The sequence below is a fragment of the Maylandia zebra genome, linkage group LG2 (assembly GCF_041146795.1).
Source record: "Maylandia zebra isolate NMK-2024a linkage group LG2, Mzebra_GT3a, whole genome shotgun sequence".
Lineage (NCBI taxonomy): Eukaryota > Metazoa > Chordata > Actinopteri > Cichliformes > Cichlidae > Maylandia > Maylandia zebra.
In genome coordinates, this window is record NC_135168.1 from 40,541,759 (window position 1) to 40,558,766 (window position 17,008).

At 40.0% G+C, this 17,008-nt stretch overlaps 1 protein-coding gene across 2 annotated transcripts; it reads left to right on the forward strand.

The window, feature by feature from the left end:
• Positions 1–345: 345 nt before the first annotated feature.
• Positions 346–16,995, forward strand: fbxw11a (F-box and WD repeat domain containing 11a). Of its 2 annotated transcripts, none has more exons than XM_004545426.5 (13): positions 346–512; positions 5,524–5,592; positions 6,346–6,565; positions 6,911–7,097; positions 7,358–7,448; positions 7,916–8,053; positions 8,562–8,680; positions 12,840–13,089; positions 13,297–13,415; positions 14,583–14,693; positions 14,773–14,851; positions 15,347–15,511; positions 15,621–16,995. In XM_004545426.5, exons 1-12 carry the CDS (start codon positions 474–476, stop codon positions 15,506–15,508), a joined length of 1,584 nt encoding a protein of 527 aa, XP_004545483.1. In that variant the 5' UTR covers positions 346–473; the 3' UTR covers positions 15,509–15,511; positions 15,621–16,995. The 2 variants fall into 2 exon arrangements, with proteins under 2 accessions (XP_004545483.1, XP_076729697.1); XM_076873582.1 differs by lacking the exon at positions 346–512 and adding an exon at positions 3,225–3,347.
• Positions 16,996–17,008: the final 13 nt, after the last annotated feature.

Genomic DNA, 17,008 nt, shown 5'->3' on the forward strand with positions numbered 1-17,008 from the left:
TACCCATGCATAATCCTGAGTTTGCTAAAGTGTGTATTTGAGAACTTTAAATTAAGCGTCATAAAGTATCTGTTTCTGTCATGCCACATATTTAAAATAGCCAACATCCTGCAGCATCTCAGAGAAAAGCTATGCGGATGATTGATTTTGCCTTGGTGTATTCCTCTTCAGGATAGCAACAGCATCTTCATCAGTTTGCCTTTTTGTTTGGGGGAGTCACCGGGGAAGCCTTGGTAGCACGGCAGGCCAATCAATAAAAGGCAAAGAGGCGAAACCACGCCCACTTAGCCAAAATCTATCCAATCGGCGTGTTATTAAAGTCCATGGGCGTTACCATCCCCCACCCACCTTTTTGACACTGCCCTACCAAAGCTGTGTGGCTGAGCGAAGTGGATGACGTCTCTGAATTTGCGGGCCGCCGACGCAGGGCTGGGTTTCCATTTTCATAGCGAGTTTCGGGGGGGATCGTCAACATGGAGCAGGAGATGGAGGACAAAACGGTGGAACTGGTGGTAAGATCTTTTTCTATACGGCATTATGAACAACCGAATTGATCGCTGTCAGTGTTTTATTGAGGAAATCGCCGAGGCTCGATTCGACGCCAGGAACGGGCTGAAGCGACTTGTCGGGAGAGGTGGAGGAAAAAGGAGGGGGAACCAGAAATCAGAGGGAGGGCCTGAAATTATCGATACATTTTGCTACGAATGCTCCGCATACTGGTTGGATTGATTAACAAGTCTTAGACATCTCTCTCTGATAAATTTAAAACCTGTGTTGGTTTGGGTACAGTTTGTACATAATGGGAAAAATTAAGAGGTTGATGTGCAATCGTCGGTCGAAGGCAGACGAGAATTCTTGGGGTAGCGTTTACTGCGGTGACGCTGCGCCACTTTAACTGGGCCCTGCCTGATTCTTAGCTAGCCGCCATGCTAACAGTGACTAGAATGTCGTGAAGTACGTAAATTTACGGGCAACGCGATGTTATATCATGTAGTTTTAGGGTAAGACGACTTACTCGATAAATGATGTGTCAGTCACATTTTTATACTTTATGTGAACATAGATAAAATCATAACAATGCGTTGCTTGTGTGTTTATATTTTTTTAAAGTGCGTAGAAGGAAGTGTATTGCTTTTTCATTCACACAGCGTTACCTCCACTAGCGAGCATTAGCAATTAGCTTAATAGCAAGCTTGCTAAATACGCTGCTTGACACCAACTTCTACATTTAAAAACAAACTGCTGACTATGTCTAGAAAAACTATTTTTGTAGCCACAAACATAAATTAAGACGACGGTATTATTTTCATTTTTAGTCAATTAAATTTTGCCAAAAACTATTGGGTTTATTGTATATTGATTTTCTGCCTCGATAAACTAGCCAGCTAGGCTAACTGTAGCCTACCAGCCGCTAACATTTACTCTGTGGGGTCAAAGTGGTCGTAAGGAAGACGTCAATTAATACGAGGATCTGATTTGTTATGTCAGCGAAACTGACCTTTAAAAGAATTTCAGTTTACACGTGTTTGGAAGATCTATCGGTTTGTGCAAGAAATACAGTGGTACTATACAAATTAAAGGTTGAAAGCCGGGCCTAGTAAATAATGTCTTATATTCCGTAGTAGATAATAAGATGTAGTCCTGTTAAATTGGAAAAAAAGTTTCGTAAAAGAGCACCTAATATGTACTTGTACTAAAGAGTCATTTGCTTAAGCATTACAGGTGTCTATAGCCGCTGTCTGCCAAATAGTGATTCCCCAGATGTTTGCATTCGTTTTTATGTCTAATATACTTGCTAAATGTAATCAATAAGATTTACGAAGGGGCTATTATAAAATAAAGAAATTATGTGTATTGTAAGTATATAACTCTACAGTATTGTACCTGCTCTTCTTTCTAAATACAGTCAAGCCAGTTCTTTTTTCCACTTAAAACATTTCTAGAGCTGGTATGTTGTTTGTTGTAATATCTGTTGCTTTCTTATCCAGATGTCTTAAAAACATGCTGTTAATCTCAATTAGACTTTTTAAAGGAGGGATAAAAATCACAAAATTGATGTCAAAAATATTTCATGAATGATAAACTATATTTTAACACGCCATTCACAACAGTTTGAGAATCCGCAATATTTTTTTTTTCCTTTGACAAATAATCACTTTTTGGTACAACATCTATGAATGACCTAAATCATTCCTCAGTAATTAAGAGCAAGTTGTCTTAAATTGGTAATCTCACCATACATCACAAAGGGGCTTAAAAGTTTATCTGGAAAAATTGGAGGTTTAAATTGCAATGTGGGTAGATAAAGTGACCTTTTTGTATGATTTGAGTAGTAATTTGGCCTTTTAGTTGAAGTAAATGGTAAAACTTAAAACTGAATTTAAGTGCTTGAACAGCCTTAGAATATGTGTCTAGTGATAAAAGCTATTTATCATCTATTCAGCCCATGGTTTTCAATTCAACGCTTGGTCATAATTTTCTTGACCAAGGAAAAAAAAGCTTAACATGTGACTAAAGTCATTAAATTACACTAAAGAATAAGACAAAGTGGAGCATAAATTGTTTACCTACACAGAAAATTGAGAATTTTGTCTGGGTTGTGTTCATGTGTTTAATTTAATTTATTTATTTGTCCCAGTGTTATTCACTAACCTCTCATGAGAGTGGGGATGGCAGAACAGTGGGTGGGGCTCATGTCAAAGCGAGAGTGACATTAATTGACGATTAATACCATTGCCCCTCCCTCTCCTCTACCTATCCCCACCCAGTTCATGTCTAATAATGCTTCCGTGTGTATGTTTATCAGTCTGTATCTGTGTGTGACGGGGTGTGTGTTCCTGCGCTCACCGTGCCAATGTGTGTAGCTCTAATACTGGTTTTTCCCCCTCACTATCCCCCACCTCTCTTCCTCCTCTCTCTCCACCTTTGATGGTTACACGCTCACGTCCTCTCAATTTCAAACCAAACCGTATTTATTTATCCATTCTTTTTGTCCCGTTACACACATTTACACTTCACTTGTCCTGCTTCTCACTCCCCACCACTTCCATCCATCTATCCATTCATTGATCCATCTATTCACTCACCCTTTTTTGTTTCCACCTCCCAACTTCCCAACATCCCCCCCCCCCCCCCCCCCCCCCTCCTTTACTTCCCACGTCTCTCTTGCTCTTCCCTTTCTCTTCCTCCCTCACCCTGTCCACTTCGTTCTCCTCCTCCCTTCCTCTCTCTCTTTCACACAGTGCTCTGTGCCTCGCTCTCTCTGGCTGGGCTGCTCCTCGGTGGCTGAGAGTTTGTGTGCACTCAGGTGCCTGCAGAGCATCCCCTCCACCCGGGCTCACAACCAGGTTCTGCCTCTCTCCTCTTAAATCTGCTGCTCCTCCTCCTTTCCCCTCCTCCCTTGCCATCTCCTCACCCTTTACTTTTTCTTTGCCCACCCCACACAACTCCTCATACCACCTTGGTGCACACAGCACCCACTCACCCCCTCACCCTCCTACCTCCTCACCTTCCGTTGTCCTGTCCTCCCTGTTCGAAGCACTCTGCTCTTGGGTTCTTCTTTGGTGCCTCCTCAAACACTCTGCTTAAAAGTAATTTTATTTATACAAAGTATAACATACTACTTTCAGATCTTTTGAAACAGAACAGTGAAAACGATAAAGTTGCCAGTGCTTTGTCTTGTTTAACCAAAAAAATTAAATAATCTGGATATGCCAAGTTTGAATAGTAAACTATTTCCTCAGTACTTTGGTATGGTAAGAGAAGGGATGCAAGGGTACCAGAGAATAACCATGCACTGAGGAGTATTGTTTTCTCTCCTTCTACCTGGAGGTGTGAGGGACGAGGTGGGGGTCCTCCTTCAAGCTCTGAGAGGCTACATGTTTGCTTGCTTGCCTGCCTAGCTAAACCTGATGTCTTTTTTGTGTGTGTGAATTTTATTTCTTTTTGCTTTTTCTTTTCTTCTATGCATGATCATTAACACTAGTAAGACCACCATCGCTTCTTATCCTGTCTGCTTTGGTAATTGAGAAGACCATTATGGCTTCTTATCCCATTTGACTTGGAACTTGAAAAAAATCCAAGTACAAAGTCTTGGTATTTGGATCTTTTTGTTTGTGTGGTTGTACTGATTGCAGCCACTCAGTTCTGTTGATTTTGCTCAAGCTCTTCCTGTAGCAGCATCACCAAAAGATGGTTATCTGCACTGAGCAAACTTGCAACAGCTCACACTTGAAGTAAAAAAAAGTAAAATAAACAACAGTGTCTACATGACCGTGCAAGCAGACTTGCAACAGCTCACACTTGAAGTAAAAAAAAAGTAAAATAAACAACAGTGTCTACATGACCGTGCAAGCAGCTTTCAGGATAGAGCTTGTTTATACTGCAAAGAAAACTTTTCAGCTCCTGAAAAAAGCTTTAACAGATGGGCTTTTATAATGTATGGACCAACAGGTACACACTGTAGATTTGTTTTACCCCCCTGACATTACTGTTTTCAGATGATACCTATGGGTCATTCATCACCCACACATGTATACAATAGCTCTGACCCTCTCTGAGGTAAACCTCTTCCTGTTTGGGAACCTGGGGATACAAAAATGTAAACATTAAGTATAGCAGTAAACCTATAAATTACATCGATGAATTGGTGTGTTTCAAATGTAGATATGATTTAGATGGTTTTTGCTTTTTTATTTTTGCTGAGTGTACAGTTTGTTGTGAAGGCCTGTTAGCTCAGGAATATGCTTTTTTTTTTAAAAAAAATTTTTTTATTAAACTGTTAATCTTACAGAGTAGAAACAAGCCTCATAACATCAGCAGTTCGCATTTTTAACAACTCTAAATGATAAACCAGGAGCCCCCAAGAGTACAGTTGGTCTGTGATTTTTGCTGGATGGGTCTAATTAGGAATAACAATTGCTGTCTGCCTTTGGCTTCCAAACAAATATACATACTCTAAGGAGTCTAATAGTTTTAGTTGAATGTACAGAACATGTCAGTACATGAGCTGTGGATAACAATGTTAGTATTAAAGTTTCTATAGCATGTTTGCAGTCAATTTACAAAGGATGCTAGAAATAGCTTAATCTTATTTTCTTTCTATCATTTGTTTCTCAAAGACCAATATCTCTTTTATTACAGTTATACCTGAGCTGAGTGCCAGTGACATACCCAAGATTTTGCCTTTTAATTTCCTGTCCAGACTATTTGACCCACATCACAGACAAGCAAGAGGATAGATTCTTTGTTGCAGCGCTTTTTCTCTTTTCTTATTTTCTTTTCTTTCCTCACTGTGTGTGTGTGTGTGTGTGTGTGTGCGTGTGCGTGTGCGTGTGCAAGGCTGTTTGTGCGGGCACGTCTCAGAAACTTGATGGTTACCCCCTCCTTGGCTGTGTTTGTTGCATTCTTGCGCCAAACGCTATCCACACTGCTGTCCCAGCTCTGAAAGTGCCTTTAAACACAGACTGAGTGAGAATGAAACACTAACCTGGGGCACGTCTTTGTTTTGTTCTTTATCCACAGAACACATCAGGGATGGAGTCACAGAACCTTGTGGACGATCTGTCGCCAAAGAAGAATACAGTTCTCAAGGTGTGCTTTATTACACTATTTCAAATGTACATACAACATTGATATGGTTTATTATTTAAGAATTGTTTTAACTTTTGTTAAAGCTTCAGCTGACTTTAAAACTATTACTATTTGGACCTTTTTGGATTCTTAAAATACAGTAACCTTTGATATTTACATGAAAGGTTTTGTTGTCTCCTGCTGCAGTTCAAATGAAAACACCACTAATCAGTCTCTCTCTCTTTCTCTCTACTGTGTGTCTGGAGCTTTATTGCGTGGCAGTAAAAATTTATTTTGAACTTTGGGCAGCATTAATCCCCTTCATTCACGCCTATACATGGGCTTCAATAAGCACAGCAACTTTGAGCTTCGGTGTCTCCCCCACCTTTTTTGCCTCAATGTATTTATTTTTATTTAGAAAGCTTTCTAGACGGGAAAAATAAAATCATTTAGTAACATTAGATTGCATTACTTGAAAAACTACATTTGAGTTCAAATTTTTTTTAATGCCATGGTGTTAGCTGGGAAACTATGCACTGAAGAACTTCAAGTAAGTTCACCAATCCACAGGTGACACTCCCAGTCAGCATTTTCTCTTCATACAAAAATGAGCTGCTGCTCAAAGTTTGGTATACAGTTGAAATGATTTCCTGTGTCACAGCAGGAGCCTGAAAGATTTAACTGACTGGATTTGCATTATGTGACTATTTATCAACATCTTCTCAGTCTAACACAACTAGACATTTAATCTTCATGTGCTCCTGATATTTACAGCTTAGTAACGGTCCTGTTGTGGGATCTCGTAAACGCCCGTCAGAGGGGAACTATGAGAAGGAGAAGGAGCATTGCATCGCCCTGTTTGACCAGTGGTCGGAGGCCGAGCAGGTGGAGTTTGTTGAGCGCCTGATTTCCCGTATGTGCCACTACCAGCACGGCCACATCAATTCCTACCTCAAACCAATGCTGCAGAGGGATTTCATTACTGCGCTGCCAGGTACCAACAGAGATTAGTGGATGTTTGTTACCCACAGGTTTTGCATGACGTGCATCTTCCCTAACGGCATCGTAGCTCAACAAAGTTGGGTGGTCAAAAAGTCTTTGACCACCCAACTGTGTGTATATATGTGTGTATAAATTTTATTTTTTTTATTTTAAAAGGTAAACAGAAACATAAAACCCTTTTTAACCTTTTAGAAGCATTTTAAAGGAATAAACGCAACTTGATTTATTGATTGTCTTTGAACAATTCAGAATAAATGAGCTCTGGGGACAGATAAACTAACGAGGTGAGGTAATGTCACTGCTTGCACTTGGTCATCTCTTTTCCCCCTCTGTCTAGCCCAAGGCTTGGATCACATAGCGGAGAACATCCTGTCTTTCCTGGATGCACGCTCGCTGTGTGCAGCAGAGCTGGTATGTAAGGAGTGGCAGAGGGTCATCTCTGAGGGTATGCTGTGGAAGAAGCTCATTGAACGCATGGTCCGAACTGATCCGCTCTGGAAAGGCCTGTCCGAGAGACACCAGTGGTAAGACCGAATGCAGGCACTCCCAGATGCAGGTTAATAAGAAAATGAAAATGATATTGTAATGTGTATTAAAAGAAATCTGTTTAAAATATGGGTAAAAAAAAATGTAAAAGGTTAATTTTACATACAGGAAAGCCTGAGGATAAAGTGGAAAGGTTATCCTTGGTTGGGCTTTAGTGTGTGCTTCACATGCAGAAATTCCCAGTGCACAAAGGAGAGTGTCATTCTCTCTCTCTCTCTCTCTCTCTCTTCCCCCCCAGGGAGAAATATCTGTTCAAGAACCGCACCTCAGAAATCCCACCCAACTCCTACTATCACTCCCTCTATCCCAAGATCATTCAAGATATAGAGGTAAGTCATAACGCCTAACGTGATTACATTCTCATTATTTTTATGACCTTCGATTTTTTTTTTTTTTTTTTTTTTTTTTTTTTTTAATCAGTTTGTATTATTGCACCAGATATTATTTGTCATCATGATTTTAAAAAAATGGACTTAAGTAAGCAAACCATTTATAGGCATAACTGTATAAGTTTGAAAATAACAATTAGTTACTGAGCTTTACATGGATTATTATTTTGGATTCAGCAAAGAGCAATGTGAATGTAATTATCCTCTCGAATGATTAATGTCTAAAGTTTTATTTTCACGTTCACATTTTGCTACACTTGTACAAATACTTCTTGATTATGAGTAATAAATGAAAAGATGATTTATTGTTTTCGTGTTAAATTATCATCACAATAATGCTGAAACCATTTTGTAGCGTGGTAGATGTTGCATCTGTTACAGACCTCTTTGTTTCTCTTTCCATCTAGACTATTGAGGCTAATTGGCGATGTGGCAGACACAACTTGCAGAGGATTCAGTGTCGCTCAGAAAACAGTAAAGGGGTTTATTGTCTCCAGTACGATGACGACAAGATCATCAGTGGCCTTAGGGACAATTCAATCAAGGTAACCGAGACTTGGTTATAAATAAAACATATTATTCTTGTGTATTTTCTCTTTATGGCTTACCATCTTACTGTGTGTGGTGTTGGTCTGGACCAGCAGAGTGAGACAGAGAACAAGTGAATTATAGGAAAGAAAGTCTCAACTCCAGGCATGCTGTGTGTTCCACTTATCTGTCTGCCTGTGAGGGGCCTGCAAGAAGATGAGGATGAAGAGAAGGGGTGGATAGGGGAGGAGAAGAGCAGATTTGTCATCTTATTGTTATGTAGGAGGCTGACGCACAGCAAGGGAACAGCTGAATGGCTCTTATGCACATCAGTGCAGCAGTAGGGAAATGGGGCATGAATGCTGCTGTGAGACTGGGCCATTCTTAGCATGACCCAAATCTGCATTCTTTTAAAAAAAAAAAAAAAAAAATTCTTTCTTTGTCTAAATCTTCCTGTGCTTCACTCATATCTTCCATTTTTTTTTTTGTTTTTTTTTTTTGTTTTTTTTTTTGTGCTCCTTTTAGATCTGGGATAAACAGACTCTGGAGTGTCTGAAGATACTGACCGGTCACACAGGCTCAGTATTGTGTCTCCAGTATGATGAGAGAGTCATTGTGACCGGGTCTTCTGACTCAACTGTCAGGTACAGCGCATCTTTTTCCAGAAATAACACAGGGTGTTTTTTGGAGTAGGTCAAAGCTATGTCAGCAAGCTGAACAAATGGTTCAAGTTACTGAAGAGAAAGTTGTGGAAGTCTGAATAAAGCAGAGGATACCACTCAGTATGAATACATCGTATCTCTATATTTACTTCTGCTTGTGCTACAGTTTCAGTTTCAACACTCATAACTTTAACATTTTAAAAACGGTCTCAAAAGGCAGGCAAATATCTGAAAATAACCTTCTTCTTTTTTTTATAAACCTTTTTTTTTCTTTTTTCTTTTTTCTTTTTTTACAATCCCATGGCATGGATATCTATGTAGATAATTGGAAGTTGGTTTAAAGCCATAGGACAGGGCTGTCAAACTCAATTGCACAGGGGGCCAAAACTCAAGGCACACTTTAGGTCGCTGGCCAAACAAGATAAAGATTTATTGAACACACTAAAACAATGTATTTTAAAAATAAATATGAATAAAAACAGACAGGAATATTATTCCAGATTAAATAAACTTAAAAAAATGAACTTTAACTTTAAATATTTTGCTCTTCATAAAAATATATCCTGTCAGAATTATGCAAGTTAGAAATATGAACATGCTGCCAGAAACCCCAGAAAAAATAAATGAAAGCATACACAAGGTTGGAGCCGCATGTAGACGGAGCTGGGACATTGCTTCAGGAATGGAACTAATAAACTGTGCGGGCCATTCATTGTCGTACTTTGCCTTGAGTGTATCATTACACTGCAGCTCCATCTGAATCTGCACAGGTGCAGTTCAGCAAAGTGCGCTGACTTGGTTCAACATTACTTTGCAACAGGGAAAGTGAGGCAGGTTGCACTAGTGCATTTGTGACAGCTTCACTTGAAATGCCTTCACTGCATCATACATGCCATGTCCATGAACTGACAGATTTCCTTGCTGAGCTCAAAAACTCTATTGAGAACTTTTCCCCAACTCAGCCAACGGACCTCTGTATGATAAGGAATGTCGGCAAACTCTGAATCTATTTCCCACACATCCCAAGATTGTGTTACGGTGATCATTACATGCTCCATTTTTAGGACTTTACCACACAACGTTTCCTGGTGTATGATGCAGTGATATGCTGTTAACTCACCAGTACATTTCTCCTCTTGCATCTTTACTCGCATCCTGCCGACTAGTCCGCTTTTTTTCACCGCACAACACCGGCGCTCCATCTGTTGTAAGTCCAACAAGTTTGTCCCAGGGCAGTTTCATGTCGGTTACACTTTGATATACGTTTAAAAAAAAAAAAAGAGAAAAAAAAAAAAAGGCTTTTCCTGTCGTTGTCCCGTGCATCGATTTAATGTTCAATATTTCCTCTCCATGGATGAAGATGGTCAGCTGTGCAATGCATGTCTATACTCTCATCCATAGCAAGAGAGTATGCAATGAAGTTTTTGCTTCTTTCACACAACTGTGTTCTTAACTCATTCACTGCCAGCCATTTTCAAATCAGGTAACTCCCCACTGCCAGGGTTTTTGAGCATTTTTACTCATTTATGAAGAGCCACAGAAAACTGTGTGTTATGATCATATAAACGCTGAACCTACCAAAATGAAGAACAGACTCTCTTCTTTCATCCAAAAAAAAAAGCTTGTTTCTACCATTTTCCATTCTTTAGTAATCAGCTGTAGAGGAGAGGTGGGTTCCACCAAAAATGCCTGTTTTGACCAAAAAAAGGGAGAAAACGAGCTTTTTGTGAAAAATACATTTCAAGCAGAAAAGTGCCTTTGACACTAATATTTCTTGCTTTGTGACACCTCTAACATATAAAATAGTTTTTCACTTCTATAAAACAGAAATAACACTGAGAAAGGTTTTGTTTTATCAAAACAATTTATTTACAAATATATGGAAAAATAAAATGTACATAGTGAAACATTTATTCACAATGAATAATTCACTTTTGTGTGGTAATCATTATAACACTTTCCGGGATGCAAGGGCACACAACAAGACTTGCACCACATTTTTGTCTCACTGCGCAATCCCTTACGTGCGCAAACCCTGCACCTCCTTGCAGGTCTACTTTTACTGCTGGTGGGCTTCAGTTTTCACTGACAAGCTGCCCGAGGTTGTATTCTAGCCCCTCCCATTGAAAAACGTAATTGACGTCTATAGACGTCAATGGCAGTCAACGTAAGTTTTTCAATTGACGTCTATAGACGTCAATGGCAGTGAATGAGTTAAATCAGTGGCCATCTCACAAACCCGATCAGCAATTGTATTTCTCCTCGGGCTCACATTTGCCAAAATCTGCGTTTTGTCTGGACACAAGACGTCACACACCTTCATCATGCAGGCTGATTTGGCTCATCTGCTACAATAAAACTTGCTTTCACAACAGCTTCACTTTGCGATTTTGCTCTGGTGAAAAATGTCTGCTGAAATGTCAGATTCTTCTTTAGTTCTTCTACTTTCTGTAGTTTCTGCATTTAGGTTTTTCAGCTTATCCTGACGTTTTGTCTCGTAGTGCAGTCTTAAATTAAATTCCTTAATTACAGCCACATTAGTTCCACTAATAAGACACATGGGTTTACCAGCAATGTCTGTAAACACATATTCAGTCACCCACTGGTGCTGAAAGGCTCTGCTTTCAGAATCAACTTTTCTCTCCACCATTGTGAGCGGCTAGCTTCGCAGTAACAGAAGTTGGACTTGATTGACGCGGGAATGTTCCCAGTTAGCCTAGCGTTCAGCAAGGAGGCTGCAGCGCTGCATTATGGGATCTGTAGTTTGTATATTATTAGCGCCTCATATCGCCGGGCCATGCATAACATGGTACATAGTACATCTATATAAAATAATCTCGCGGGCCGGATATAAATGTACGCCGGGCCAGATGTGGCCCGTGGGCCTTGACTTTGACACATGTGCGATAGATCCTATGTGGTACAGGGTTTGTTTTTTTTGTTTTTTTTGTTTGTTTGTTTTTGTTTTGTTTTTTGTCTGCATTTTCTTTTAGATCTCTTAGATTGGTTACTGATGCATCCAAAGTAAAACATAAAATTCAGTGTAAGAACATGACCTAGAACCTGGACTTTTTTCCAGCAAAGAGCTCCAATTGGATTAGAAAGAAAAAGCAACCACTCAGAATCCTTTACACTGTTCTCCCATCTACACAGCAGCAGTTTATGCTATGAGCTTGAAATCCTTGTCTCATGTCCACACTTACAGCCAGGTTAATATTCCCAGCTAACATAACTTGCATGTCTTTGGACTGCAAGAGAAAATGAGAGCTCCTGGAGATTTTTAGTAGTCTTATGTATTTTTTCTTTTTTTATGTTAATTTGACATCATTTAGTAATATGTTTGGTAAATGTGCTTTTCTAACAGCATCCCATCCGTCTTGTAAAAGCTTAGAATGCTCAAAATACTTTCTGCATGTATTGAGGAATCCTAATGTGTGCTTGTTTCACAGCCGGTCATGACTACAGCTGGTGTTGTGCATCTAAGAAATTGAATATAAAAACTTTAGCATATATCCTATCAAAATAAATTCGTTTTACTGTTTTTATTGGAGATAGTTGGATGCATTTCATTGCAGATATTGAACGTCTTGGCTTGTTGTGTATAGGTTGACACTTGCTTGGCTACTGCACACAGAAGCTCAACATTATTTCTCTTATTACTTCACACTTCAGGCGTACTCACTGGGCAGTATCCAAGGAAAATGTGACTTCACTTCCTTAGCAACAGTTTGACAGGCACTTTGTTTGTGGGATTGGTTGTCAGCTTTTCCAGAGTGTTGTGCGTTTGACTCTTGGCGCCTTAGTACAGCTCACTGTATGTACATGTCTGAAGTGTGAAATACTCTCTATTACAAATCTAGAAAAAAAACCTAAAATCTCGTGTGTCTCTATTGTTTTTCATTTTCCTTTGTTTTTCTTCCATGTCCTTTCCATCTCCTTTTTGACCTCTCTTCCTGTTGCCCCCATCTCATTTTTCCTTTCCTTCAATCATTTTCCACTGTGTCATTTCTTCTTTCTTTGTTTTTACACCCCGTCCCTTGACATGTCTGTTTTTCCTTCTTGCCATGTTCTGTTTTCTTCCTCTTTCTGTCACCTTTGCCTTTAACATTCGATCCTGCTGACGTCTCCCTCCACTCTACAGGGTGTGGGAGGTAACGACGGGTGAGGTGCTGAACACACTGATCCACCACAATGAGGCAGTTCTTCATCTGCGTTTTGCAAATGGGTTGATGGTCACCTGCTCCAAGGACCGTTCAATTGCAGTCTGGGATATGGCCTCGCCTACTGACATCAGTCTACGCCGCGTCCTGGTGGGACATCGGGCTGCCGTCAATGTGGTTGACTTTGACGACAAATACATTGTGTCTGCCTCAGGGGACCGCACTATTAAGGTGACGACAGTTAGAGAAATGTTCCTTTACAAATCATTTCATCTTTCTTTTTCTTTTACAGAAATATTATCCATCTGATAAAATTTGGATTAATTTGATGTCAGAGTTTTAGTTTTATTTATCAGTAGAACAGATGTACATGATTAAAAACCCTCCGACTAAAATTTTCCTTAAATATTGTAAACTTTGTGTTGTCCCCCTGTGTAGGTATGGAGCACCAGCACCTGTGAGTTTGTTCGTACTCTAAATGGTCACAAGCGGGGAATTGCCTGTCTACAATACAGAGATCGTTTGGTGGTTAGTGGCTCATCTGACAACACAATTCGGTATGTGTGTGTGTGTGTGTGTGTGAAATTCATGGCTAAACTAGCAAACATATGTCCTCTAATTTAAAATCCGGTAGTCAGTTAAAACCACGGCCTTTGTTAGCAGATAAAGTCATGCTAAGTAATACAGGCAAGCAAAGAAGCAAAGTAATTTGGGATTATGTAGAATACCTGTCAATGTTTCACCATTAAACACCTCTTACATAAATTAAATGTCTGGCTAACGTGTTCAGTCTCCTGATGGGGCAAGATTACAGTAGCTGAGTTTATGATTGAGTATGCAAAAAAGAATGTCTGATATGTTTGTTCAGTTATGTTTACATCTTCTTTTATTTGTATTCACCATCAAATGACAGCATGAGTGTAGAGGGCAGCCAGTGTAATGAAGATCCCAGAGTTGGCTTGTTTATGCTCAGTTTTGGCAACAGACATATTTGTTAAATACTTAGGTGTGGCGTCATTCTGTGAGCAGCCATCAGCATTATTATTTTTGTGGTGTACATAAGTGGAAATCTTAGGTACCTCTTGGAGATGTGCCCCCAATCACCTGACTCTTACCTGCAATCTGTCACCTAACAGCTCAGTCCTAGTCGCTGTGTCTTATTTGAATCCCTGCAGTACTACAAACTGATTGCAGTTGAGAAATCTTTGAAGCTTTGTTCTGTTATTTTGATGGATTTTTGATGTACAGTAGAATTTGGTTCCAAAGCTCAATGTCAATAATGTGTTGCATTTCTATTTCTTAACTTGCAGTTTTCACAGGTGAGATTTTTATGTGAAGGCACAGCGAAAGGAATTGTGATTGCATCAGCATAATACACAATCAGCAAACACGTTAGGGCAAATGGATAAATATTGAGTCTTTGGTCTTAGCAGTCACTTTATTTGGCAACTAGATTGTGGCTTCGTGACTGACTTAAACATAAGAAGTTATGCACAACTGTTAGTTGTCTGTTTGAAGTCTGTCAGTTTCAAAGGTTGTAATATTTTAGCTGAATTTAACATGAACACTTTATTTACAAGCATTAGCAATTTCTTTTTCTCTCAACAAGTGAGCTGAAAGTTTAAAAGTCCCAGTTTGACTTGTCAGTGTTTGGAATGATTGCTGTGTAAAAACTGCAGGGTCTGGATCTTGGTGTTTGTTTACAAAGGCTTCTCTTTCTGCAGGTTATGGGACATAGAGTGCGGGGCATGCTTACGAGTATTGGAAGGTCACGAGGAGTTGGTGCGCTGCATTCGCTTTGACAACAAAAGGATTGTCAGCGGCGCCTACGACGGGTAAGTCATGTAAATACACCGTTTTGTGCACAGACTTTTGTTTTGGGTTTGTTTTGTGACATTTTGATGTACCGTGCAGCAAAATTAAGGTATGGGACCTGCAGGCAGCCCTGGACCCACGAGCCCCAGCCAGCACATTATGTCTGCGCACTCTAGTGGTGAGTAACAGCGATTTAGCATCCCCAAGTGTCTGACTAATGATGTGAGTGCAGCACCTCTGGGGGAGGGGAAAAATGTAGATGTTTGCCTTTTTTATACTAAAAATACAAGGAAATTTTTAATTTGGATAATTTTAACTACCAGTAAATGTCACTACATTTAATGTGCGTATTTGTTGATATTCAACGTAGTCACCATCCAGATATTAGTTTGTACATTCACCTAAAACAAACAAAAAACATTATGAATGCTCTTGAAAATACTCTCCACTAAATCTTATTGCTCTTTATTAAATAATTTTGTGTGTGTGTGTGTGTGTGGAGCACTGGGCATGGATGATTCATTACAAATTAACTGTGTGACTCTGGTGGAAAACCCATTGCTTGAACTTCTAGTCGGGCCTCTTTAATTTATGGAGAACAGTAGTTCTTTTAATAATCTAGCTCTGTGTGCTAATTATGTAAAAATTATTTCCTAATTTGTTGTGTTTTCAGGAGCACTCTGGTCGCGTGTTCCGTCTGCAGTTTGATGAGTTTCAGATCATCAGCAGTTCTCACGACGACACCATTCTGATATGGGACTTCCTGAACGTCTCAACCAACGGCCAGTCAGAGGGACGGTCTCCTTCGCGTACCTACACGTATATTTCTAGATAGCGGGTACCTAGCGACACCTGGCACTGTAAAACCTTTCTATAAAAATCCAGCATTCTGTGTTTACCCTTGTGGTGCAGACCCACCTGTGTGACACTCTGGCTTTCTCTCCCAGGTGTCACCATCAACCGTACCCTTTCTTGGAGGAACCCAGGGCTGATTGGTTGATCGGTGCATCCGTCATGGAAAGGAGCCCATCTCTTCTCGTTCCTCCTTGTCATCTCTCTGTCCATCTCCCACTCAGACCCCACCACCTCCTCCTCTCTGCCAGTTCTGACAGACTCTAAGCTTGTGCCCATTGCCTGCCCAGTAAAGCGACATATATATATACACACACACACACAGGTCAACACTGTTGAGGATTCCCTACTACAAAACCAATGCAGCGCTCCCAAGAAGCTCACCTTCTACTACTAATTTATGTTTTGTAAAGTACACTAATGACAGTATTAACTTAGACCCTATATAAGTCACAAGCCCCCCCCCCCCCTTTTTTTTTTTTTTTTTTTTTTTTGTCCCCTTGATACAAACTTAAAGCAGCTGCTTCTCCTCAGTTTTCAGTCCCAGCCAAAACTGGTTTCCACTGATATGGAATCGCTTATAGATATATATTTATAAATATATATTACATAGACACACGCGCGCACACACAGACACACATATGTACACGCACAGTGGCACAGTTGGACAGAGGATGACCGGAGCTGTGATGCGGGAGACAGAGACTCTTTACTCAGCTCTAGGAAAGAAGGGAAGGATGGGAGCTGGAGGGAGTGAAGGAGGGATGGAGGGAGAAGTGTTTGGGATTGCATCCCTTCCTCCCTTTCACTCTCTCTTATGTCTCCCTGTCTCTCTCTTTCTCTCCACCCACCCCACCCTTCCTACGCTCCCTCTCCCCAACCTCCAGAGATGCACACTCGTTTGGAATATGGGGGTGCGCGCACATACACACTCAAAGTTTGCAAGAGTGTGTGTGTGTATGTGGACTTGTGAAATGGCAGAACGGAGCAGAAGCGTCACAGACATGCATGTGAGGGTGCCTTGGATACAGCATCCTGGTACACCTCTGCTCTTTTTTTTTTTTTTTTCTTTTTTTTTTTCTTAAACTCTTTTCGTTTTTTTTATTACTGTTATTTTCTAATTTTATTTGAGTATTTTTGGTTCTTAGTACAAAGAAAAAATCATACTAAGCGTAGTCCTTTCTTCCCACCCTCTTGCTCTTTCTCTGTCTTCTTCCTCATTCTTTCTTCTAATCTTGACCTCTTGTCCATCTGTCCCTTTCACACCATCTTTCTCTCCTTACATCATCATCATCGTGCTTGCTTTGGTTATGAGAGAAGCTGGAATTCAAGAGCTCAAATTTAGCTGTAAACGGAGTTGTCTTGTCAAAAATTGTGTTGTATATTAAAAATGATTTTTTAAAGAAGAAAATGACCTTATTGTGAATAAAGTACTTGACAGTGGTGGAGTGTTGAGCCAACTGTAACATGGATGAGTGTCTAG

Coding starts and splice junctions, on each gene's coding strand:
- fbxw11a (XM_004545426.5), top strand. CDS start 474: ATGGAGCAGGAGATGGAGGACAAAACGGTGGAACTGGTG. Junction 7,098..7,357: donor CTGTCCGAGAGACACCAGTG/GTAAGACCGAAT, acceptor CTTCCCCCCCAG/GGAGAAATATCTGTTCAAGA. Junction 7,449..7,915: donor AGATCATTCAAGATATAGAG/GTAAGTCATAAC, acceptor CTTTCCATCTAG/ACTATTGAGGCTAATTGGCG.